Source organism: Candoia aspera, chromosome 1, assembly GCF_035149785.1.
Source record: "Candoia aspera isolate rCanAsp1 chromosome 1, rCanAsp1.hap2, whole genome shotgun sequence".
NCBI classification, from domain to species: Eukaryota; Metazoa; Chordata; class Lepidosauria; order Squamata; family Boidae; genus Candoia; species Candoia aspera.
This window is the reverse complement of record NC_086153.1, coordinates 271,864,996-271,891,936: the sequence shown is the minus strand read 5'-3', so window position 1 is coordinate 271,891,936 and position 26,941 is coordinate 271,864,996. Positions and strand designations below refer to the sequence as shown.

The 26,941-nt window shown below is 40.5% G+C and overlaps 1 protein-coding gene across 3 annotated transcripts in view; it reads left to right on the top strand.

Moving 5' to 3' along the window:
* AMBRA1 (autophagy and beclin 1 regulator 1) overlaps window positions 1-26,941 on the top strand; it is a 181,774-nt gene that overhangs the window by 59,932 nt on the left and 94,901 nt on the right. For all 3 annotated transcript variants that reach the window (XM_063289679.1, XM_063289678.1, XM_063289680.1), the window contains one exon: window positions 9,626-9,808. In XM_063289679.1, the coding sequence (XP_063145749.1) occupies window positions 9,626-9,808 (183 nt within the window). The remainder of the gene's footprint in view (window positions 1-9,625; window positions 9,809-26,941) is intronic.

Genomic DNA, 26,941 nt, shown 5'->3' with positions numbered 1-26,941 from the left:
TGGATTCACAAGGCACACGTCAGGCACTAGGACTGGCACGGAAGCCAGCAGGTTCCAGCAAGGAGCTCCAGCCTGGTAAGCCTTGGAGGCTTCGGCAGCGGCGCGGTAGCAATGGAAACAGCGGTGGAGAGTGGAGGAGGTGTAGGAAGGTGGGACTTGGTGGAGGATGGGTCAGTAGAGCAGGGCTGGAAGCAGCTGAGGGCAGCGAAGGTGCAGGAGGGCAGACTTGTCTGGTGGTCCAGCTGTGCAAGGCTTGGAAGGTCTTCCCAGATCTGGATCCTAAGAGGCGAGGTCTGGAAGCTGAGCCTGAAGGATGGTTGTCCCTGACCACATGTTTCTCTTTTTCCTGACCTTTTTTTTTTTTTTTCTTCGTGCCATTTGGAGATAGCAGCCAATGAGCTTGCTTTCTTTTTGATGCTCTGTCTGTCAAGCTGGGCTCTGTTGCAACTTTTCTGCCATTGCTGCAGAGCTGAGCACTTTTCCCATCGTTGCTGCAAAATTCAGACTGCATTCTAACAGAATCTAATGCTGTGGCTGATCTGACAGGAGGCGGAGCTCAGGCGGTAATGTGAGCGATGAGGAGCAGCTGTAAATACAGATGAAGCTTCGCTTGCTCGCCCACTGCTCAACGGCTGCGCAGCCCGGTTCCTAACAGGCCACGGACCGGGACCAGTCCACGGTCCAGGGTTTGGGGACCCCTGCTATATGTGATACAGGAAGGGAATCATGTGATGGCAAAATAGGAGGATCCCCACCTACAGATAGTTAAATAAAAGGTGAAAATTCCTGTTCCAAGAATCAGCAAAGATTAAATTATTGTTGTTAGGTTTAGATAGTTGGTTTGAATGAAGAGGAGTAGGGGGTTGACTAGGTTTTAGAAGTTCTTGAGCAGAAACAATAATTTGATGGAATGTGGCAAATATTTCACAAGCATTACTAGCCATGTTTATAGCATTAAAGTCACTGGCAAATATGACAGTAAAGTTTGCAAATTTAAATGTTAAATCTAAGAACCAGAATTCAAAATGAACTCTACTGTTAATTTGGGAAATATTATTATGAAATGGAAAGTGAACATTTATAAGGAGGAGTGAATGGGTCAATTTTTAGAGGGAGGGCAACAGGTAGTTGATAGCAAAAAAACCACAGGTATAGTGCATGCATAAAGAATAATACACACTAAGATACTTGTTTCCCTGAGTGCCTGGCCACCTTTCTGGCTAGGCCTAGTCATGAGGGAGTGAGATGTAAACCATTAAATACATGGGTTCTGTATCCCAGGTCTCTTCAAACAATAGAATTTTATGTTGTTGTATATAGTCTGTAAGTGTGTGTGTGTGTGTGTGTGTGTGTGTGTAAAAATTATGTATTAATGATATGGTCAAAGTCTTTGTTAAACCAGAATTTCATTCCCCATCTCTTGCCCATTGCCCTGTTCCCGTTCTCCTCTCCACCAATGATGTGGCTGTTGTTGTTGTTTATTCGTTTAGTCGCTTCCGACTCTTCGTGACTTCATGGACCAGCCCACGCCAGAGCTTCCTGTCGGTCGTCAACACCCCCAGCTCCCCCAGGGACGAGTCCGTCACCTCTAGAATATCATCCATCCATCTTGCCCTTGGTCGGCCCCTCTTCCTTTTGCCTTCCACTCTCCCTAGCATCAGCATCTTCTCCAGGGTGTCCTGTCTTCTCATTATGTGGCCAAAGTATTTCAGTTTTGCCTTTAATATCATTCCCTCAAGTGAGCAGTCTGGCTTGATTTCCTGGAGGATGGACTGGTTTGATCTTCTTGCAGTCCAAGGCACTCTCAGAATTTTCCTCCAACACCACAGTTCCAAAGCATCGATCTTCCTTCTCTCAACCTTCCTTATGGTCCAGCTCTCGCAGCCATATGTTACTACAGGGAACACCATTGCTTTAACTATGCGGGCCTTTGTTGTCAGTGTGATGTCTCTGCTCTTAACTATTTTATCGAGATTGGTCATTGCTCTTCTTCCAAGGATTAAGCGTCTTCTGATTTCCTGACTGCAGTCAGCATCTGCAGTAATCTTTGCACCTAGGAATACAAAGTCTTTCACTGCTTCTACATTTTCTCCCTCTATTTGCCAGTTATCAATCAAGCTGGTTGGCATAATCTTGGTTTTTTTGAGGTTTAGCTGCAAGCCAGCTTTTGCACTTTCTTCTTTCACCTTCATCATAAGGCTCCTCAGTTCCTCTTCACTTTCAGCCATCAAAGTGGTATCATCTGCATATCTGAGATTGTTAATGTTTCTTCCAGAGATTTTAACTCCAGCCTTGGATTCCTCAAGGCCAGCTTGTCGCATGATGTGTTCTGCATACAAGTTGAATAGGTAGGGTGAGAGGATACAGCCCTGCCGTACTCCTTTCCCAATCTTAAACCAGTCCGTTGTTCCGTGGTCTGTTCTTACTGTTGCTACTTGGTCGTTATACAGATTCTTCAGGAGGCATACAAGATGACATGGTATCCCCATACCGCTAAGAACTTGCCACAATTTGTTATGGTCCACACAGTCAAAGGCTTTAGAATAGTCAATAAAACAGAAATAGATGTTTTTCTGAAACTCCCTGGCTTTTTCCATTATCCAGCAGATATTGGCAATTTGGTCCCTAGTTCCTCTGCCTTTTCTAAACCCAGCTTGTACATCTGGCAATTCTCGCTCCATGAATTGCTGAAGTCTACCTTGCAGGATCTTGAGCATTACCTTACTGGCATGTGAAATGAGTGCCACTGTTCGATAGTTTGAACATTCTTTAGTGTTTCCCTTTTTTGGTATGGGGATATAAGTTGATTTTTTCCAATCTGATGGCCATTCTTGTGTTTTCCAAATTTGCTGGCATATAGCATGCATTACCTTGACAGCATCATCTTGCAAGATTTTGAACAGTTCAGCTGGGATGCTGTTGTCTCCTGCTGCCTTGTTATTAGCAATGCTTCTTAAGGCCCATTCAACCTCACTCTTCAGGTTGTCTGGCTCTAGCTCACTGACCACACCGTCAAAGCTAGCCCCGATATTATCCTTCCTATACAGGTCTTCTGTATCTTCTTGCCACCTTTTCTTGATCTCTTCTTCTTCTGTTAGGTCCTTGCCATCTTTGTTTTTGATCATACCCATTTTGGCCTGGAATTTACCTCCAATGTTTCTAATTTTCTGGAAGAGGTCTCTTGTCCTTCCTATTCTATTGTCTTCTTCCACTTCCGCGCATTGCTTGTTTAAAAATAATTCCTTATCTCTTCTGGCTAACCTCTGGAATTTTGCATTTAATTGGGCATATCTCCCCCTATCACTGTTGCCTTTTGCTTTCCTTCTTTCTTGGGCTACTTCTAGTGTCTCAGCAGACAGCCATTTTGCCTTCTTGGTTTTCTCTTTCTTTGGGATGTATTTTGTTGCCGCCTCCTGAACAATGCTGCCAACTTCTGTCCATAATTCTTCCGGGACCCTATCTACTAAGTCCAGTCCCTTAAATCGATTCTTTATCTCCACTGCATATTCCTTAGGAATATTAGTGAGCTCATATCTAGCTGATCTGTGGGTCTTCCGTAATCTCTTTAGTCTGATCTTAAATTGTGCAAGAAGAAGTTCGTGATCTGAACTACAGTCAGCTCCAGGCCTTGTTTTTACCGACTGTAGAGATGTCCGCCACCTTTGGCTGCAAAGGATGTAATCAATCTGATTTCGGTGTTGTCCATCTGGTGAAGTCCATGTATAAAGCCGTCTCTTAGGTTGTTGGAAGAGAGTGTTTGTTATGCAGAGTGAATTGTCTTGGCAAAATTCTATCAGCCTATGTCCTGCTTCATTTTGTTCTCCCAGGCCATACTTACCTGTAATTCGAGGTGTCATTTGACTGCCCACCTTAGCATTCCAGTCTCCTGTGATGAAAATAACATCTCTTTTAGGCGTGTTGTCCAGTAGGTGCTGCAGATCCTTATAGAACTGCTCTACTTCAGCTTCTTCAGCATTTGTGGTTGGGGCGTATATTTGGATCACTGTGATGTTAGATGGCTTGCCCTGAATTCGAATTGAGATCATTCTGTCGTTTTTTGGGTTGTATCCAAGCACTGCTTTAGCCACTTGACTATTAATTATGAAGGCTACTCCATTTCTTCTGTGGTCCTCTTGTCCACAGTGGTAGATCTGGTGGTCATTTGATGTGAAGTGGCCCATTCCAGTCCATTTCAGTTCACTGACGCCCAGGATGTCTATCTTTAATCTTGACATCTCACCAATAACCACATCCAATTTGCCCTGGCTCATAGATCTTACATTCCAGGTTCCAATGGTGTGTTGATCCTTAGAACATCGGATTCGCCGTTCACCACCAGCACCGTCGGCCGCTAGCCGTCCTTTCGGCTTTGAGCTAGCTGCGTCATCACGTCTGGGGCTAGTTGAGCTCATCCTCTGTTCCTCCCCAGTAGCATTTTGACCATCTTCCGACCTGGGGGTCTCATCTTCCGATGGTATACTGACATATCTCTGGTTGTACTGATCCATTTAGTTTTCACGGCAAGAATACTGGGGTGGGTTGCCATTACCTTCCCCAGGGATCGCATTTGGTCTGACCTCTCTGTCATGACCTTCCCGTCTTGGGTGGCCCTTCACGGTTTAGCTCATGGCATCATTGAGGTGCTCAAGCTCCAGCACCACAACAAGGTAACGATCCTTTGCTGAAGATGATGTGGCTAATCTTTCCATAATCCTGGTGGGACTGGAGCTCAGTTCTGTTTGGCGCCCAATTATGTTTTTATAAGGATACTTCTAGGTAAGAGCCTACCCAGTCCACATTTTAAAAGACTATTACCTGGGTTCCTCATTGTACAAGATGCACCTCCTTAGGGGCCCGTCTGAAGCTCTGTTGCCTCAGATTCTGGTGGAAGCAAATTCTCACCTTACTAGATAGGTCTGAATCTTCCCTAAGAAGAAAAATCAATCTCAATCTGGTTTACGGCGGCTTTTCTTTTCCAGCATTAGCTGGTTTTACCCCTGATAAAACCATAGTTAGCCTTCAGTGGAGGATCTGGGGTCTAAATCTCCAAACTGATGGAACCAGAGTTTCCTACCTCCATTACCACTCAGTAACCATCCTCCCCTGCTCCATTCCCAGATGTTTGTATAGCATTCCCCATACTTCACATAGTAGATTCTTCATCTTGGCTCAAATTGGCAAATTACTTATAGGGGCAACAACTGATAGATAAATCAATATCCCCTATGAAAATTGAACTTGTACATGTTCCGATATAGAAGCAGAATCTGTTTCACGTGTACCCTTTGAGTGCCCTCTGTACAATAAATGGAGGACATAACTCATCAATGGTTGGAAATCTTAACTGCTCCTCTGAGCTGGAGGTTATTGTTTTTATCCTAAGCAGTCAAACTTCAGCTATTACCAACAAGGTTGCTAAATTTTTAACAATAGCTATGGCTTGCAGAAATCATCTGGGGCCTCCTTTACACTATAAATTGCTTTAAGCTTTTCTCCATAAGTTTTATTTTATTGTTATTTTATAACACTGTTTTATATTTGATGTGTTGTAATATTGTCTTCTTTTAAACACTGGTCATGGATCAAAAATAAAAAAAACAAAACAAAACAGGTTCTCTTGTGAACTATGAGTATACTAAATGGATTTCAGGTTGAGTTCTGACTGTATTATTTAAAATAAACATGTGTAGAAAAGAGGAGATAATAGTATAATAGAACTTCCTTTTCTTCTCTTATTCCTAGAGTTTCCTCCCCAAAACCTATACCATATATAATTTCTTTCTTCAACAAGAAGTGTTTCCCATAAAGCCTTTGCTCAAGCCCTTTGTCCTTACGATTTTCCAAAATGAGAGATGAAAATATATAATGGAGTTCACTCATTTCCTTGTTATTGCAACCTCTTCCGTCCTTTTTTCCCCTCTTGTAGTACTAAATAAATAACACTATAAACTTGATTTGATAAAGAACTGTATCTGTTTTTGGTGGTCACTCTATGAATGATCGTGTATATTGGTACTTGCATAAAAAATAATTGGGAATTGGGTTTAAGAACTTCTTAATATATAAGTTTAGAAATCTCGTGACCTGGACAGTTCAGTGTCTGTTTTAGATGGTGAAACAGGACAAGCTTTACAGAGCTTAAATAGAGACTTCACAGACTCTATGAGCATCATGGAATATAAAACTGTGATGAGAAATTTGGAATAGAATTTAGATGTGCTACATTATTAATAGGGAGGGATAATAGGGAAAATAGATCTTTGTCTGTTTTTGTTGTTGTTGTTGTTGTTCAGTTTTAACTTTTTGTATGCTACTGAGAGTCATTGTTGAGATGGGCAGCCATATTCCCCGGGTGGGGGAGATGGGTGATAATAAAAATATGACAAATAAATAAATAAAATATAAACTGTTTAAAATAAATAAATAAAATTGAAGATAGCAATAGAAAAAATATTGATTATAACTTATTTGGATTTGGGTAAAATGGGGATTAAGAGAGTAGTAAGTGATATTCATTGAAAGCACTTCTGAAAAATTAGGAAAGTGCAGCAAGAGGAAATAATACAAAAATATTTTTAGATTAAGATGCTACTGCTGCCAAATCCTTTCTAAAAACAAGAATAAATAATTTGGAGAAATGTGAACTCCATGTCTGCTCACTCAAATGCTAGAATCCCTAAAAGACATCTTCAAACAAGATTAGTAAGATATGGAAAGAAGATAGTGGCTAAATGAATGGGAATGATGCTACTAGGGAAAGAATGAGCAGTTAAAGAAAGATTGTTCTGTTTGTGCAGATTGGTGAAGAAGGGAAACACTGCAGGAAAAATAGGGTGATCAATACATTGGAGAGATTAAATCAATTACTTTTGTGGTTCATATTCACTCTCTTTAAAGAAGCTAAAGGTGACAGTGACCTTTTTGGAAATAATGAGATCTTTTGAAAAGATCTTCACTATTGAATCAAGGGAAGAGAGTATTGAAAAATGAGGTATATGAAAGTTGGAAAAACCAAGGTGATAAGGTTATTGGTAAACAAAATTGCTGACAATTTCTGAAATGTCACAGTTCACAGAGGTTTGCAGTACAAATATTTGAGACCCAGTCTTTCCAACCTGCAAGAACATGTTCTTAAAACTTATCATACCAGTTTGTTTTACAAATAAACACTAGCTTTCTGATAAATGGGCTCTTTGGGATCAAAGTTCAATTTCTTGCTTTTCCATTTAATTTATGTAAAGAAGAATTATTACAGAGTAAAAGCCATTAGTGATACTACTACTGTAGAGGTTGCAATCAGTCTATTCTTGAAAGCTGTTTTATTTCTTGGATATACTGATTTTGTTCAAGATGTTGATGTTAATAAATTTAAAGCTACCCAATTCACATGTATCTGTATTTGAATAGTTGTATATTATGCCTGAGATTACAATCTCAGATGTGTTTTTGTATAATGTTTTCTGAAATCATCTATTATGTAGCACAGCTATCTGTTAGTCAGATTTTTATTTGTTATTTTATATCAGTAAAATAGAGCCTCATGTGGTGCAGAGCGGTAGGCAGCAGTATTGCAACCGAAACTCTCCCCACGACCCGAGTTCGATCCCAGCGGAAGCTGGATTCTCTCTTGGGTAGCCGGCTCAGGTCGACTCAGCCTTCCATCCTTCTGAGGTTGGTAAAATGAGTACCCAGCTTGCTGGGGGAAAGGTAATTACAACTGGGAAGGCAGTGGCAAACCACCCTGCTCTATAGTCTGCCAAGAAAACATCGTTGAAAGCAGCATCCCCCAAAGAGTCAGAAAATGACTCAGGGACTTTTCTCTCATGTCAGTAAAAGTAATTGTCCGTTAAGTAAAATGTAAAAGCCTTGCAGGTTCAGCCCAAAGGCCTACCTAGTCCAGTATCTGGTTTCTACATTGGGCAACTACAATCTGTGGGAGCCTATAAACATCACTAAGGAAATCCTCTCCCGTTGTCTACATCTACATCTGTGTATTGTATATCCACAGTTGCTATTGAAGTTGGTGTGAACTGTCCTGTTTGAATAAACAGTCTTGGCCAATTCCATTATCATATTAGAAAAAAGGTAGGAAGATAAGAAGAGGATGAAAAACAGCTTTCTGTTTAGTGCTTATTTTTCTTCAGTTGTTTTGCAGAAACTTTTCAGATATTAGAATGATCCTCTCTGGAAGAAATTATATACCAAAAAATGCGGAAAATGTCAGTAGATACTGGAGTAGTAGTGTTCTACACTTTCTTCCATTACAAAACAGATGCTTCTTATTTTTTACACAGTTGGGGAATATGTGCTTTAAACAAGACTCTTCCATTATCAAGAATATTTTCTGTCTGTTAATCTGGTCATTCTAAAAAAATCTCATTTATTTAATAAGTTAAAATAAATTATATGGCAGCTTAATTCACTGCTACAACCCTGGTTGGCTAACAGTAGTAAAAGAAAAGTAACAACCACCCAAAACAATTAAAACAATGACAATAACAATCAATATGCAGTGAGCCAGAAGTCCAATAAATCCCTTCTCTCTTACAGTTTGACAGCAAACAGCTGACCTAGCTCACCTAACCTCACAGATCCTTACAGATCTGTAATGCCTTATGGAAGGCCCATATGGCCAGGGCCATCTGAATTGAAGGACGCTGTGCTGGAATTATTCTAATTACTCTCCTGAATTGGCATTTTTATTTCCTTTTTAATTTTTAGAGTCTCATCTGATTCTTTTGTATATCCAGTGATAAATTCTTGTTCACATTGTTCTCCATAATCATGTCAGATAAGTTTGTTCCATTTTTCTGTAACAGCATCTTCTTCTGTAACAGCTTCTTCTGGGAACAGGGTGTTCATAAAAACACACAACATAGCTGACACTATTGATTCAAAGTCCCGTTACCATTCCTCAGCAACATCTCTGAATGTCATTATAAATTGCTTATCTTGTTTTGTCTCCAATATCAAAAATAATTTCTCTTTCCCACAAAAATGCATTTATTCTTTAAAATTAATTTCAAAGTCTTAATATTCAAAATATTCCAACTTTTTCTGAGCCCTTAAAACTTTTGTAGCCAAAACCTTGTTTTGCTTTTTGTTGTTTATTTTGAATCCTTATAAAGATAAAGTTTCATTTTCTTATATTAAGGATTAAAGGCACTCACCCAGTGTTTCCAGCCTTGTCATTTTGAAAGTGTTAACTTTAAAGCTGTTAATAGGCAATTTTTGAAGGTGGTTAGCAAAGGAAGTGCAAACTTAGTGTCCTTTGAAGGTTCCAACTGCAGCTGGAGCAAGAATAGCAAATTCCCTCATCACCCAGTTCTCTCACCCTCCAGAGACAGCTGCCTTGCAGTCTCCTTGTGAGGAGCAACTGTATGGAGTGCATTGTGGACAATCTCACATCCTCTTTTTCACTGGAGAGGGTTGAATTGATCTTGATCTTAGCCACATCCGTTGGCTCCACAAAACGCAGAGCTGTCTTCAGTCCACCATTTCTTCCCTGGAAGTCAGCAAGTCCTCTATTTCAGACATAGATTTAGGTAATAATATTATAATCCTACAACATCAAGAAGCAAGTGAGATTTATTTTTGAGCTAACAGCAGTATTTTAATTTTTCAGGTTGTCACCTGCTGCTTATTATGCCCAGAGAATGATCCAGTATCTTTCACGCAGAGATAGCATTCGCCAGCGCTCCATGCGGTATCAGCAAAATCGCCTCCGCTCTTCCTCATCTTCTGCTTCCAGTTCTGAGAACACAGGTCCATCTGTAGAAGGAAATGACCTGGAATTTGAAGATTTTGAGTAAGTTCTTTATTCCAACACAATGAACTAATTATTTTATCTTTTGTCTGCTTTTTATTTTTTGAAGTGCCTTGTATATTTTATAAAGAGAGCAGGTTGAACACATTTTTCTCAAAATTAGAATTTACAATACTGATTAATTTGTCCTTTTTAATGCATGGAAGACAAATTGCACCCACTGCTGCCCTCTGACTTTTCAAGCTGTTTGTCATTTGGATGACAAATTAAGTAAGCGGAATACTGGGAATCTGTTCAGCTGTCAGAATCAAAGTATCAGTCAAAAGAATCGTGTTTTTCTGTTAGTTTCAGTGAATATAAAATTTGGCCATTAAAATATGTAATTTATACTGAATCAATATTTATTTATTTGTTCCTTCCTTCCTACGTTCCTTCAGTTTCTAAAGTTACCCACTCACCAAGTTACTCTGAGAGGCTTACGAAAGGATTAAAATATTAAAATAGAAAGAAACAAAAGAACCACAATAAAAACCACTGCGCCAGGAGGGGACAGATAGTACACAAATTTAGTGGGTTCACATATTGTCCTAGCCCAGTGCCTGTGGGAAGAGCCACATCTTGAAGGCCTGTATAAATGGGTTGGGGACATGTGATTGTGGTGGTGGGAGTAGTATTCCAAAGGGTAGATGCAGTGACAGCAAATGCATGCCTCCTGGATCCCATGTGATAGTATTGTTTCATTGATGGGACCCAAAGAATAACGACCCTATCTGATCTTCAAAGATGGACAGAAAACAATTAGAAGGACATGGTCACAAAATATCCAAGCCCTGAAGCATAAAGAGCTTTATAGAAGACCACTAACCTTGAATTGCATCTAGAAACCCACTGGTAACCAGTGCAGCTAACAAAATAGATCAGATGGGCATATTGAGGTGCACCCAAAACTACTCATATTGCTGTATTCTGGACCAGGTGTAGGTTCTGAATAGTTTTTAAGGCCAGCCCCATGTAGAGTGTTGGTGCATGTGAAGCATACGCAGAGTGCTGGAAAGCGTTTAGCATGAGAGATCAGAAAGAAGACAGCAGTGAAAAAACTTTTTCAGTGAAAAAGTTGTATTCAATTAAAACAGAACATAAACTTTCCTCATCCAGATCTCTGGATGGGCTCAAAAGCTTCTAAATACAAGAAGGCATATTTACAAGCTCACACAGAAATGCACATAAGGCTGAGCAAAAGAGCTGCTGCTGAGCTGAAACAGAAACTGAAACCACTGGCAGCAAGTCCAGGCAAGTTCCCCAAGCATGCAGGCAGCTTTTTACTTATTTGGTCATCCAACACTTAACCTTTTCCATACCCCAACCTGAGAACAACCTTTTCACTCTGCTGAACAATTAAGAAACAATTTGTTACCATGGTACCAGGGCATTTCTGTGACTTATTCCTTGCAGAATAACAATGATATACCAACATGAAGGCCAGCCCATGTAGAGTTGTTGTTTATTCGTTTAGTTGCTTCCGACTCTGTGACTTCATGGACCAGCCCACGCCAGAGCTTCCTGTCGGTCGTCAACACCCCCAGCTCCCCCAGGGACGAGTCCGTCACCTCTAGAATATCATCCATCCACCTTGCCCTTGGTCGGCCCCTCTTCCTTTTGCCCTCCACTCTTCCTAGCATCAGCATCTTCTCCAGGGTGTCCTGTCTTCTCATTATGTGGCCAAAGTATTTCAGTTTTGCCTTCAATATCATTCCCTCAAGTGAGCAGTCTGCCTTTATTTCCTGGAGGATGGACTGGTTTGATCTTCTTGCAGTCCAAGGCACTCTCAGAATTTTCCTCCAACACCACAGTTCCAAAGCATCGATCTTCCTTCTCTCAACCTTCCTTATGGTCCAGCTCTCGCAGCCATATGTTACTATGGGGAACACCATTGCTTTAACTATGAGGACCTTTGTTGTCAGTGTGATGTCTCTGCTCTTGACTATTTTATCGAGATTGGTCATTGCTCTTCTCCCAAGGATTAAGCGTCTTCTGATTTCCTGACTGCAATCAGCACCTGCAGTAATCTTTGCACCTAGAAATACGAAGTCTTTCACTGCTTCTACATTTTCTCCCTCTATTTGCCAGTTATCAATCAAGCTGGTTGCTATAACCTTGGTTTTTTTGAGGTTTAGCTGCAAGCCAGCTTTTGCACTTTCTTCTTTCACCTTCATCATAAGGCTCCTCAGTTCCTCTTCGCTTTCAGCCATCATGTAGAGTACATTGCAGTAATCCAAATAAGAGGTGGCTAAGGCATAAGTGGCAGCAAACAAAGCTTCCTGATCCAGGAATGGGTGCAGTTGGTGCTTAAAGTTGGATTTGTTCAAAGGCCCTCCTACTGTAGATAAGCACAAATTAACAAAGCAAATTGACTAAGCAATAAAGCAATCAGTTCTCCTGTAATTCAAGTGACTCCTGATGACTACATGGAGTCTTTCTTGTGAACAATATGGAAGTGCTTTCTCATTGTCTTCTTCCAATATTTTTTAAACTTCTGGTCTAACCTGCAGCCCTGGATTTTCTGCTAATCTCTCATCTAACTGCTAAGCAGGTCTGACCCAGCTTCTCTTTTTTTTAAAAAAAATCAGGATCATCTAGGTGCTCCTGTTGAATTATAAATAGAATAGAAGGAAAATGAGGTGGGAGAAGGAAAAAGTATTCATGTTTATAGAGTTTTGTTTTGTCTTTCATGATAGTATTGTTTGGATTTCAGCAATTTTTATAGTTTTTATCACCATATTAGCATAGTGAAGTTACTAATTCAATATAGATTTGAGATTTTTAGTTCTCTCTTGCAGATACTATACTTCTCTGTATACGTAATCCCCATTTTTGTAATATATTAAGCACAAGGTATTTTGGAGGACGTTTATACAGTACTTCAGCAACCCTATAAACTAGTGATTGCATAAGAAAAGAATTAAAAGGAAGGAGAATGACTTACTGTAAATAATTTTGTAATTGAGCACGCTTCTGATCTTGTATATTCTTGGTTTGGAATTGAGTTAGTCACTAAAAATTGAAGCTTATATTGTAGTTCAAAATATAACTAAACCCCTGGTTGGAAATAAAGACTATACTAATCTCAGTCTGTGTCATGTTCACTGTTTCAATGTGCATTGTACATCGTAACGTTTCACATGCCATGGTGCTGATGCGCGTTTCTGTTTGGGAGGGAGCTGCTGTGAAACCTTGTGCCAAGCTCTGTATCTATGTTCATTTCAATGGAATGTGTTTGGGTTATGTTCTCTGTTCAAGGACTTTTCCCACGGACCATCAGAAGCTGTTAGGAGCACCTGGGATTGTGAGCTTGGGAAGATTCTACGGGGGGAGGGATCTCGTTTGCACCGAGGGTTTTTAGTTTGCATTTGGCGCGCTTTTTTCATTCTCAGCTTTCTTTGTGATCCTGCATACTATTCTTTAATAAATCAGATATCTTTGTGATCCTGCTCATGAGTCTGATCGTGCTTTAGAATAGCCAATCTTTACAGTCTGCCTAGATAGCCTGTTTTGTTTGCTTAGCCTCTCATGTATCTCAGATAATTGATCCGGGAGACTTTATTGATTATGGTGGGCAGAAATTTGACAAATCTGGTTTCATATTTTCCATAAATATCTGCAGCTTGTTATTGTTCGATCGTTCAGTCATTTATGATTCTTTGTGACACAGTGGACATACTTTTGCTAGGATTGTGTACCAGTGACTGCTTCTTTTAAGTTTTTATAAGCTCATGCTTGAGTCATCTATGGCATATGCCTCTTTGTCTTCTGTCCATCTTTTTCAATTGCCTGCCATTTCTCTAAGTGATGGGTTCTTTTCTAGTGACTATTGCCTTCACATTATGTGTCCAAAATATTTAAGCTTTAGCTTCTTTATAAGTGCTTTCAGTGAGCAACCTGGTTTTACTACATCTAGTATTGAATTACTTGTTTATTTTCAAGGTCTTCTCCACTATTTTCTCCAGCACCACAATTCAAAGGCACTAATTTTTCTTTGTTCATCCTTTCTGATGGTCCAGTTTCACAGCTATATAATTTAACTGTGAAAACCATGGCCTTGATAATATGTCCCTTTGTTGTTAATATGTTTCTGCACTTTAATATTTTGTCTAGTCATAATGTTTTTCCGAGGTAGCAGATGTCCATTTATTTCATGACTATACACTGTGTGCACAATTATTAGGCAAGTTGTATTTTTGAGGATGAATTTCATTATTGAACAACTACAGTGCTCTCGGTCAATCCAAAATGTTAATAAACCTCAAACCTGAATATTTAAGAAAGTAAAAGTGAGGTTTTGGCTTTCTTAGGAGCATATCTATGTGTGCACAATTATTGGGCAACTATTAGTGTGCAGAATTATTATGCAACTAAATGAAAAATGAAAATTCCCCCATCTCACTTGTTTATTTTCATCTGTTAAAGTGAGAATAATAAACAAACAACTCAAAATTTACAAATAAACATCTCTGACATTTCAAACAAAAAATCAGTGACCAATATAGCCACCCTTCTTTGCAATAACAGTCATAAGCCTTCCATTCATGGAGTCTGTCAGTTTCTTGATCTGTTGACGATCAACTTTTTGTGCAGCAGCAACCACAGCCTCCCAGACACTGTTCAGAGAGGTGTACTGTTTTCCTTCACCGTAAATCTCCCATTTGAGAAGGGCCCACAAGTTCCCAATAGGCTTTAGGTCAGGTGAGGAAGGGGGCCATGTCATTCTTCTTTCATCTTTGAGGCCTTTACTGGCTAGCCATGCAGTGGAGTACTTCGATGCATGTGATGGAGCATTGTCCTGCATCAACATCATGGTCTTCTTGAAAGATGCAGACTTTTTCCTGTACCACTGCTTGAAGGAAGTGTCTTCTAAAAACTGGCAGTAGGTTTGGGAGTTGATTTTGAGTCCATCTTCAACCCGAAAAGGTCCAACTAGCTCATCTTTAATAATAGCAGCCCATACCAGTACCCCACCTCCACCTTGCTGGCGTCTGAGTCGAAGTGGAGCTCTGTGCCCGTTACTGATCCAGCCATGGACCCATCCATTTGGTCCATCAAGAGTCACTCTCATGTCATCAGTCCATAAAACCTTTGAAAAATCTGTCTTCAGATATTTCTTGGCCCAGTCTTGCCGTTTCAACTTAGTTGTCTTGTTCAGTGGTGGTCGAGTTTCAGCCTTCCTTACCTTGGCCATGTCTCTGAGCACTGAACACCTTGTACTTCTGGGCACTCCAGATAGGTTGCAGTTCTGGAATATGACAGCACTGGAGGATAATGGGTTCCTGGTAGCTTCACCTTTGATTCTTCTCAAATCTTTGGCAGTTAATTTGCATCTTTTTTTCTCCACATGTTTCTTGCAACCCTGTTGACTATTTGCAACAAAACGTTTGATGGTTCTGTGGTCACGCCCCAATATCTTAGCAATTTCAAGAGTGCTGCATCCCTCTGAAAGACTTCTTACAATTTTTGACTTTTCAGAGTCAGTTAAATCTCTTTTTTGGCCCATTTTGCCTGAGGAAAAGAAGCTGCCTAATAATTATGCACACCTTGATATAGGGTGTTGATCTCCTTAGGCCACACCCTCCCTCATTACACAAATACACATCACCTGATATGCTTATATCCAATAAGCATTCAGGTTTATACAGCTTGGAAGTGGAAAATATGCATAAAAATGATATGGTCAAAATACTCACTTGCCTAATAATTGTGCACACAGTGTAGTCATCATCCCTGTGTATTTTTGAGTCCAGTTAAATAAATCTTCAGCCAGCTGTCTTCTTAACCCAAAACTATATCTCCTCCCAGAGTAGTCAGATGCTTTCCATGGTATTCAGTATTCCTGCAGATGTTATATCCTCCTTCATCTCCTGTTTAGAATACTGTATTCGTTTATTTTATGTCTAAGCAGACTGGGATCAGCTGTTGTTTGTTCACTGTAGCAATACTTTGCAGAGTCCTTACTGCAACATAAAAGCCACTGTAGCACAGCCTTCTGCAACCCTCATCTAACCTTTGCAGACTCCATGATTTCACTGTTATTCCCTCTCACCTTTTCACCTTTGTTTATGCACGCCCACCATTTTACCTTTTTTACCTTATTAGATGGACTGTGAGGTGACCTAATAAAGCTATTTCCTGAATGTGTAAGAGCAGATGATTGTGATTACATATATACTGTATCTTTCTCTTTGTATAAAGACTCAGAGAGACTTGATATAATAAAATTAAACATACAAAAAACAATAAAATCAATAGGATTAAAATCAGAAATTAACTCAGAACAGTAAAAATCCATTCTAACGGTTGAAGGCTTGACAAAAGATGTATTTTGCTACTTTCTGACTATTGAGAGAATGGGAACTAAATACAGTTTCCTGGGGAAAGCATTCAGTAGCCTGGGAACCACATCAGAGAAAGCCCTCTCTTATATACCAGATAGCTAAGTTTTTGGCAGGAGAGGCATCTTCAGAAGGACCTGTCCTCCTGATTTAGAGTTCTGTGAAAGATCATTGCCCCCCACCCTTTTTTTTAATTGCCTGGCTTTTCAATAAACAAAGTTATCAACAATGTAATGTATCAGTGTGAAAAAATAATCATTCTCTTAGTTTAGTCAATCCAGTTAAAAGAATAATTAGGCCCAGATGTCCAAGTACTTCATTAAACAATCAAGCAATTAGAGTTGATTTGGACCACCCACTGTATATGATTTTGATAAACTTTGGGTCCCGTCATCATAGTGAAGTTATCACTATGCAGATTTTAGAGGCAAGTCATGCCCCATTCACATTTCTAAAGACCTAAGAAGACATTGATGCCTATCAGTTTGGAAAAGGTTACAAAACAATTTCTAAAACAGGGGATCTGCCAGTCCACAGTCAGAAACTTAGGGCTGAAAGAAGCTTTGGGACAGAGTGAATCTGTCATCATGTCATATTTACTCTGAGAGTACAGCATAAAATTATCCAAGATGTCACAAAGAAACCCAGAAAAACATTTTAAGTTTCCCAAAAAGTGCTTGGAGACTCTCCTGACAGCTGGAGGACTATTGTTTGGACAGATAAGTCAGAAGTGAAACTTTTTAGGCTATATGGATATTGTTGTGTCCCACAGAAATCATTAACACTGCATTTTACAATAAGAATCTCATATCAGCAGTCAAGTAAGGAGGTGTAATGTCATGGTTTCAAGATGAAAGACAGCTGGGTGACTTTGGGCCAGTTACTCACTCTCAGCTATCCCACTTCACAAGTTGGTTGTTGTGGGGAAAATAAGAGATGAGAACATAATACCATCTTGAGGTATACAAAATAAAGTTGGGATATTATAATAATGATAATGAAAATAATGTTTTCCTGCCTCATCAACATTCCATATTGAAAGAAGCATGAATTCTACAGAAGAATATCAGGCTATAGCTCCTATAGCTCCATCAGCTGAAGTTGAAGCACAAGTGTGCATTATAGCAAAACAAAGATCCCAAACATAGAAGCACATCTACTAGGGACTAGATGAAGAAGCCAAAATCCAATGTTTTGGAATGCTAAATCCAGTCTTAATTCCCAGAGAAATGTTGCAGTTTGTGTTATTAGAGCCACAGATAAGTTGAAGCAGTTCCCCATATATCTACATGCATACTGCTCACCAGATACAGAAAGTATTTGGTTGCAGTTATTGACTCTAAAAGTGGTGCAGACATTTACTGAATCTAATTGCTTTTACACACTGACACATCACGTTAGCCAACTTTGTTTATAAAATAAATGAAACAAACATCAAACTTCGATGTAATTTGTTCACTCAGATTCCCTTTATATATCAATAAGACTCAAATGAATTCCCAGGCAAATACATTTTCCTAGAACTGTAACTGGGCAATTTCCTAGTAGGAGAAGAAACTCTTTAGATTCTTTGTCCATTGTCCTTCCTACACATCTGAATTTTGAATACAGGTAGCCCTCGACTTACAACCATTCATTCAGTGACTGCTTGAAGTTACAGTGGTGTGAATGAAGGGACTTATGACTGGTCCCTGAAGTTACAGCCATTGCAGTGACCCTGTGGTCGCATAATCGCAATCTGGGCACTTGGCGACCCATTTGTACTTATGACCGGTTGCCGAGCACTCCGCAATCAAGTTATCGTGATTTGCAGCCTTCCCTGCTGCAAATCACCTAGAAAGTCAGTGGGGAAGCCAGCAGAGAAGGTTGCAAATTGCTGAAGTAAGTCTCCTCCATCTGCGCACCCTCCCCAGCCCCTCTGCGCTCACACCACGCCAGACACTCATGCACCCCTGCACACCCTCCCCGACCTGTGCTGCAGCCCAGCACGCCCTCCCCGACCTGCATGGCACCTCTCATGCACCCTTCCGACCCATGCCGCACCTCTCTGTGGCCTTCCCAACGCACGTGGCACCTCTCGCACACCCTTTCTGACCTGCACCGCACCCCCATGCACCCTTCCTGACCCATGCAGCACCTCTTGTGCACCTCCGCACACCCTTCACGACCTGTGCTGCACCCCTGTGTGCCCTCCCCGACCCTGCAGCAGCCACTTGCCTGTCTGCTGGCCTGGGACCAGCAATTTCCTGCTGGCTTTCCCCACTGACTTTGGGAAGTCAGCAGGAAGTTGTCTCACCTAACAACTGTGGGATTCAGTTAACAGCAACTGGGGCTGCAGGGATTGCTGTTGCTAAGTGATGTGGTTGCACTTTACAACTTCATCGCTTAGCGACAGAAATTCTGGTCCCAAATGTCATTGTTGTGAGGGAGTGAAGTTGGGAAAAGTAGCTGCAGCCAAGCAGAAACACTTCTCATCCCATTACCCTCATACATTCATTCGTTAACTCACAACTTATAAGCATCTAAGCCAGTGTTCCAGCTGCCTGTGATAATTGAGCCACACTCTGGCATTTTCAATGACATGCTGAGGCAGCCTCACCCCACCCAGCTTCTTAGCTTACAAAACAAATGTTAAGACAGAGTGGAGAGGGGTGTAGGAAAACAAGGAATAAGAAAACAGCATGCAGACTGGGAAGCAGAGGTGATGTTTGGAGATTGGCAGCCATTACAAGCAGGCAAGAGGACTCTCAGTCAACTGCCTGGACCACAAGCTACGGTGAGCAGCATATCCTGGTGGGAGTCCTGCTTGGTGCTTTGCCCGGAGCTCAGTAGCGACTAGAAGAGGAACAGCTACACTGAAGCAGCACCTCAACCCAACTAGTGTAAGAACTTTTGGAAGGAGGCAAAGGTTGTATGCCACTTTGCAGACTTTGAGACTTTTGCTTGAACTAAGTATTAAAGGACTGAGTATTTAAGACATATGTACATGGCAACATCACTTTGCGAGTCCCAGAAAGGTGGAGAGTAGTGGTCTGTTGTTGGCGAAGGTGTGTGCTGTAATAAAGCGTTGTGTACACTGTGGTGTGTCCAGTTCTTGGAAAACAAAGAACCCTTACAGTTGAGGACTACCTGTATAGACCCGTAGAGTTGTTTTAATTGAGATTCTGAATATGACCTGTAAAGTATGATCCTCAAAAAATAGTCTCCAGCTGAGTCTGGGAAGATGGAGGGCTCCTTTGCAATCTCTACTCATTTTGTAGTGCTACCAGTTGGGATAGAAACACCAGCCCTTTCTACCCTTCGATTGCTGCTAAATATCTCTTGAACTTGATCATCTGAGCCTGCACCTTCTCCTAGAACAGCAGGGAGTGATCTTCTGGAAAGAAAATTTATGGTAAAAGCAAAGTCCTTATTCGTTGGAGCTGTCATTTCCTGCACCAGCAATTAACCCCTCGGAAGCGCAGGGGAATGAATGTATCTTCCCCTTTCCATTGTAGTTTTGTTTGTGTAAAATGTAAATGAGGGGACAGATGTAGAAGCATCAGCCGCCTAATAGCTTTCCCTAAACAACAACACAGGCTGAAGGAGTGAGGCAGTCTGCTGGAGCCTATTGTGATGCGGAGAGCTCAGCAAGAACAATCCTCAGTTATTTCCATTACTGCCTCTTACTCGTCTTCCAGGGAAAGAGATTTGACTGCTCAAAGGCATCATACATTCCTCATTCATAGAGCTAGGTAGATACCTGTGGGGAAATGTGTTCCCCTGCAGATAATATTCACAGAAGGAAGGGTTCCATTCTGGAGAGTGATTCAGTCAGCCATACTAAGGCTGCTTTTGATTTCATACTGAGTGGGGAAAAAAGGGTGCTTCTGTTGTGTGCACTGGCTCTGCTTTTTGGTAACACATTTCACTGTGATCTTTGCCTCTCTCTGCATTTGAGGTATTCTGTCCTTTCTATGCACCTTCCCTCTTTGGCTAATAGAAAATCTGGTAGGAGACTCTTTGTGGTAGAGCCTTTCTCCTCTGAGATTTCACAGAGAAAGGATTTCTGTTACTGATCTCCTTGGCCTCCTTTCCATATATTTACATTTATACTAACCCTTTCCAGGGTTGAAAAGCAATGCAGGCTTTTCTTTTACCTTTTCAAGGGTAGAAAAAGTCTTTCCTTTGCTCTCTTTTAGACGTTTTAATGCCTAAAGATGTAAAATGATTAAAAGTAAATCATATGTGGCACAAAATTGTTTTGAAACAGTAGACTGAGTTGTTTTTATGGTCCTGGAAAATAACCTCAGTCATTTGGCATTTCCTCTGTTTTGTGTGCCATACTTTACAATTTTGAATACTTTATTCTACTGTTTCCTAGGTTAGGTGAAAACATTCTTTACTTTCATAACCCAGCCAATTTATTGCTGATGAAGGAATGTTAGTTTCTCATATCCATATAGCTATCTAGGTGGATAGATAGCTTTGGGGTTCTTTCCACCCCAAAGGAGGCATTCCATTTAACTGGATCCACAGTTTTGAGGAGGGAAACATATCACTCTTATTTAAACTACAGTTTGGTTTTTTTGCTCAGGAATTGTCCTGATGGACAGATTAGAGTTCATAGGTTGTGTCAAAATTCTCCAGATGTAAAAAATCCATTTACATACATGGAAGTAAGGTATTATATTTGATCTCTGTGTAGCATCTCTCTGAGTCTGTTGAAATGTTTCTACATACGTAAGGTGCATTGCTTGATCTACCATCTGTCTTCAGCAAGTGATGAAGGGTATATAGATTTTATTCTTTGGCACCAGATGAGATACAGATATATGAGACTGTATTGTTTTACTGTCTGAAAGCCTTCTCTGATATTGTTCATCACTCTTTCATTAACCCTGACTGCCTGCCCACCTTCAAGAATCAGCTACAATATATTATAGATCAAAAACCATTTAGTACAAAACTCCTTGTTTAAAATTCATCCTTTCTTTCATTCTGCAGGCCTTCTTTTTATTCTAACTGTTGCAGGATAATTTAGCTCATTAACAGGAACATGATGTATGCCTTATCTGAGTTACTTATACGAATTTCCCCCTTCCCCCTTGAAACACAATTGTGTGGCTGAACCATTTCTTTGTTCTTATGTATTTGAAGAATATGATATAGGAGGATTTTTTTATTAGCACACATCAGACAAATGGGCTGTCCTGAAGTGTCTGTGTAATTATTAACGATCATTTATAGAATGCTTGTATTAATTACATCAGGATAATATATATGCCATACTTTCTTGCTCACAGCGTAAGACACGTTGTCCAGATAATCAGTTTAATAATGCCAAATACATTTGATTGTCAAACCCATCTGTTTTTATGGAACATTGCTTAAAAACAGCATAAATCTGTTTTGAGAAGAAAAAAAACTATCTCATTGTATACACATAAAATTCAGAAATAGCCCTTTGATGAACGGAAATGGCTTTCTAATAGTGAAAATGCACCTTTTGCATCAAGTTCAGTCTCCTGCATATTGACAGAACTGATAGAGAACTATTTAGTTGATAAGTCTGAATTTGATTTTTTTTCTGAAAAACTTTAAATGCCAGTGACTAAAACCATTGGAAGCTTTGCCAGTCTTCCACCACACTGTTTCTTGACATTTTTTTTAAGTATGATGCCACAGGAAGGAAAAGTATATCAGTCAGGTGGTAAGAGTAGGCTAGCTTTTGAGGATTGGAGGTTCTTGAGAATCTCTTGAAATATTCTGGGTAAGGGAGAGGTACTGTGTGCATTGAAATAGTAAAGATGCTGTATGATGAAAGAAAAATGGTGGAAACAGACACAGGATGAAACCAGAGTGATCTAAGTGATATTGTGTGCTGGCTGGAAGGACAGCAAGCAGCAATTGCAGGAGATCATGAGCAGTGTGGGCATCGTTGGAGTGGAAGAGCAAGAAATTGCTTTCTACAAAACCATAAAAACTGAAGCTGGTGTAGAGTGATGAATCAGTGAGTTCTGTAGGTTGGATTCCAGCAGCCACCACAAAGGCGGTGAAAGATAAGCCTGCAAACTGAAAGAGAAAGCAGAAGCTCAGAGTGGCTGCCATCAGACTCCAAAAAGTTGTTTAGGGAAAAGGAAAAGGATCACAAAAAAACAAAAAGGAACTGGGACATGGCCCTGTGAGCAGAATGAGAGATGTGGATGAGAGCAGTCTAGAGCCAAAGAGACAAGAAGAGAAGATTGTTAATCAGAGTGAGGGGATTAGGGGGAGGAAGAACAGACAAAGCTTGAGATGGTTGTACAGTTGGAGATCAGAGAATGAATGAATGAATGAATGAATGAATGAATGAATGAATGAATGAATGTATATATATATATATATATATATATATATATATATATATATATGCATGCATGCATGCATGCATGCATGCATGCTGGTCCATGAAGTCACGAAGAGTCGGAAGCGACTAAACGAATAAACAACAAATATGCTGGAGGAGAGAATGCACAGAGGCATTAACTGAGAGCAGGAGAGTGGTTGAAGAGAAAGTGGACAGCTATGATTGCTGGTTCGGAAAGAGAGAAAAAATGAAGATTGGAATGGAGAGCCAGCTGCTTGTGTCCATGTGGGAAGAATAAGAGAAGACTGTGGGAGAGAGAAATTGTTATAGAATAAATGGAGGATAAGAAGTAAAAGGGAGTGGGGGGGAGGGCAGTCCAGGTTGTGAATGCAGAAGATTGCAGTTGAGTAAGAGTTGGAGGATTGGGAAGGGAACATGGAACTGAAAAGCAGGAGATTGAGAAGCTGGAAGGGGAAAGAGAGAAGGCTTCTCCTCTCTCTGTGTGTGTGTGAGAGCACGAGAGAATACGTGGAGGAAACAATACTCACCACTAATCCAGATGGGAACTGGGCAAATGGGAAGTGCGTAGAATGTGGAGAACGTAGAGACTGTAAAATGTGATATTTAAGTGTCAGTTGGGTAAAGCAAGAAGACCCCTCAGGCACAGGGTGGCTGAAAATGGAAGCAGTCACCCTAACCATTACAAAGTGAGAGTAGGAGAAGGGGAAGTACAAAGTGGAGGGAGAAGAAAGGGATAAGGGAGGAACTGTAGAGGAGTGGGAGGTAGCAGGAAGTCTTAATGGAGGACCTAGGAGAGGATGCTCATATTTGCTTGTTTATTATATTGATTTATAAAGCCACCTATCTCACAGTTGCAACTCTGGATGGCAAACATAGGAGTAAAAACCAACAAAAAAAAAACAATAAATAAAAATAAGAAACAACACAGTAATAACACAGTGGTGCCAGAAGGCAGTTAACTCAACCACATAACCACAGTCATATCAAAGAAAACCACAGTGACAGGCAAAAATGTTGATCCTAGTCTTTGATGCAATTTGGAGTAGGGGAGAAAAAAGTGGGGTGATGTGAAGATCATGATAATGGTGGGCAAATTTATTTATTTATTTTATTTTAGATTTTTTTTATCCCACCTTTATTTTTATAAATAACTCAAGGCGGCATACTTAATACTCCTTCCTCCTCCTATTTTCCCCAGAACAACAACCCTGTGAGTTGAGTTGGACTGAGAGAGAATGACTGGCCCAAGGTCACCTAGCTGGCTTTCATGATCCTTTGCTGGATCAGTACCCTCTTAAGTGAGCAGTTCCAGTTGGGAGGAGCGGTCTAGCCTTCAGGCACTCCAATAAGGCCAAAGGATGATATGGCTAATGATCAGGGATGCTCACTATTTATTTAGTCTTATAAATACCAGCACACCATCGATAGCCTCAAGGGGATGCCTTTGGGCTTGATTCTTTCTCCCATCTTATTTAACATCTACATGAAGCCACTGACGGAAATCATTTGATGGTTTGGGATTTGGTATCATCAATATGATGATGGAGAGAAACAGATTGAGACTCAACCCTGGGTTGAAACATCTGAAACCAATGGCTCTTGGTCAATACCAACTTTGGCTTTAGATAGGATTGCATGCTCTCAGAAGGAGCTGGTGTGCAATATAGCGATGCTTCTGGACTCTCAGCAAGTAGAAGCTTCATCTGATGCACAAGTTCATGGGCAGAAGGTGCTGGTTACAGTCATTTAAGCTCTTGTAAACCCATGAATAAGCTACCACGATGTGCTTTACATGAGATTGCTCTTGAAGATCACCCAGAAAGTTCAACTAATGCAGAATGCAGTAGCCTGCATGCTAATTAGGACACTATATTGCAGGAACTGCATGGGTTGCTGGGTTGCTTCTGGGTGCAATTTGAGATGCTGATGATCACCTTTAATATCCTACTTCGTTTGGGGCTTGATTATCTTCAAGATCATCTGTTCCAAATAGAATCTGCCTATACAGAATGTCTGCTGATAGTTCCCACACCTCTTCCCTTCCTGTGGAATGCCCTCCCACCAGACATAAGACCCACATCCTTACTCCTAGTATTCAGGAAATTGTTAAAAACATGTTTTTAAAGCACACATTGGAGACTGAGTTGAGAATGGCAGATATACCTAAATTGAAATAAGGCTGGCTGCTTTGGTGTCATAGGATGTGATTTTTATGACAATATTATGATTATGTTGAATACGTGTTGACAGTCTTTGATATATTTAATAATTTTTGTAACTTTTGAATTATTGTAGTTTCCTATATATGAGGGGATCAACAAACTTTTTCTGTAATGGGCCAGATCCTGTCCCTCCTCTGCCTTCATAGCTGAGAGGTGTGCAGGCCAAGGAGTGCAGTAGCTGTTGGACAGTGCTGCTCTGCCAGCAAGGAGGCAGCTGATAGGATGCCACCACTGCCCAGGACACCCCATCCCTGTCCCTTGCCCCAGGATTTTGGCTGCTGCCCACCCATACTTAGTTTGCACGTCATATAAAGACAGGTGGGCCAGATTTGGCCCACAGGCTGTAGTTTGCCAATCCCTGGTATATATTGTATGTTTTGCTGTAAGATGCTTAGAATCACATGATTGAAGTGGCTTAGAATCATTGCAATAAATAAGCGAACAAACTACAAAAGTTAGATGCTTGTAGTGGAGTAGGGCAGGGAAAATGAAAGGATTTTAGATTTTGCAGAATTTGGTAGACATACAATATGTACATCACTTATTAGAAATCATCTGGATTTAGTAAAAGCTCTATTCTTTGTAGAAAAAGTGCTTGGAGGTTATGGTTTTTTATTTGAAATACGTAAGACAACTTTGTTTCTTATTGTCGTGAAGGAGATTTAGAATACAGTAGAGGGAATACATTTAGGACTGTTGGAATCAGAGTCTTCATAACTGGAGTCCTAGTTATTAAAAGTAAGAGCTCCACTTATCATCTGTCCTATCTTAAAGTACTTTTCCTTAATCCGCTTTTTAAAAAATTCATTTAATTATATGCAGTTTGTTGGTCTAGGCTGCCCACTTATTCTGTGCAGCTCTTTCTTGGGATAAAGTAAATACATTCACAGAAGCAGAGTAAGAAATGAATGTTAAGAATCATTTAAAATATATATATATACTATGAGATGTTTGGGGAGAATTGATATAAGGCTGTCCCTTCTCAGTTCCTTGGAATTTTTAATGTTAAATACAGCTAATTTTAAAGTGGAAGAAATCCTAATACATTATTGCAGTTAAATATTTTATGAGGAAGTTGTTCAGTTCTTCCTTTGGTCATCTGATATACTGCCCTACTTCTACTGTTTATGTGGGAAACTGAATGGCTGATCTTCAGACTTTAGCTCTTGCTTGTGCAGCAGATAGAAGGGCTCCAGCTAAGAGAACTTAAGCCTCAAAAACACACTTGAAGTATCCTGACTTACCTTCTAGTTCTAAACCTAAAGACTTATAAATGAAAAGAAATAGGTGGCAGGGGGAGGAGTTACATACACAGCATATGGAAGACAGCCATTCTGCAAAAATTGCAAAATATCTGTGTTTAATACAAATTTGGTCTATGGGAAGCTGAATTTTTTAAAGCAACTGATGTTAGAATAAGCGTCTCTATTGCTACTCTATCTTTGACCCTATAACTAGGACACAGTACTATAGAGCAGCGGTTCCCAACCTTTTTGGCACCAGGGACCGGTTTCATGGAAGACAATTTTTCCATGGACCGGCGGGGGATGGTTTTGGGATGATTCAAGCACTTCCTCTTTTTCCCCACCTTTTATTCTTTTTTCTTTGTGCCGTTTGGAGATAGCAGCCAATGGGCTTGCTTTCTCTGACAGGAGGCGGAGCTCAGGCGGTAATGCAAGTGATGGGGAGTGGCTGTAAATATTCAGGCTGTAAATTCGCTCACTCACCCACCGCTCATCTCCTACTGTGTGGACAGTTCTTAACAGGCCATGGACCGGTACCGGTCCATGACCCGGGGCTTGGGGACCCCTGCTATAGAGTGTAGATAATGCCTGTGTTCTGGATTCCAGCTTTTCTTAGTTTCTGCCAGCATGGCTAGAGTTTAGGAACATGGAATGTGTAATATAGATAACTTAGATGGCACCAACTTACCTATCCCTCCTGATATGAAATAAAACCTTTGGACAAGCAGGAGTAAGAGTTACAGGTAGATTTGCTTCCTGACCACTTGTTCAGCGACCATTCAAATTTACGACACTGCTAAAAAATGAGATGACCTGTCTTCAAAGTTGTGGCCATTGCAGTGTCCCTGCAGTCACATGATTGTGATTTGGGTGCTTGGCAATGGGCACACATTCACGATGGTCACAGTGTCCCGCAGTCACATGATCACCATTTGCGACCTTCACGGACAGCTTCTGACAAGCAAAATCAGTGGGGAAGC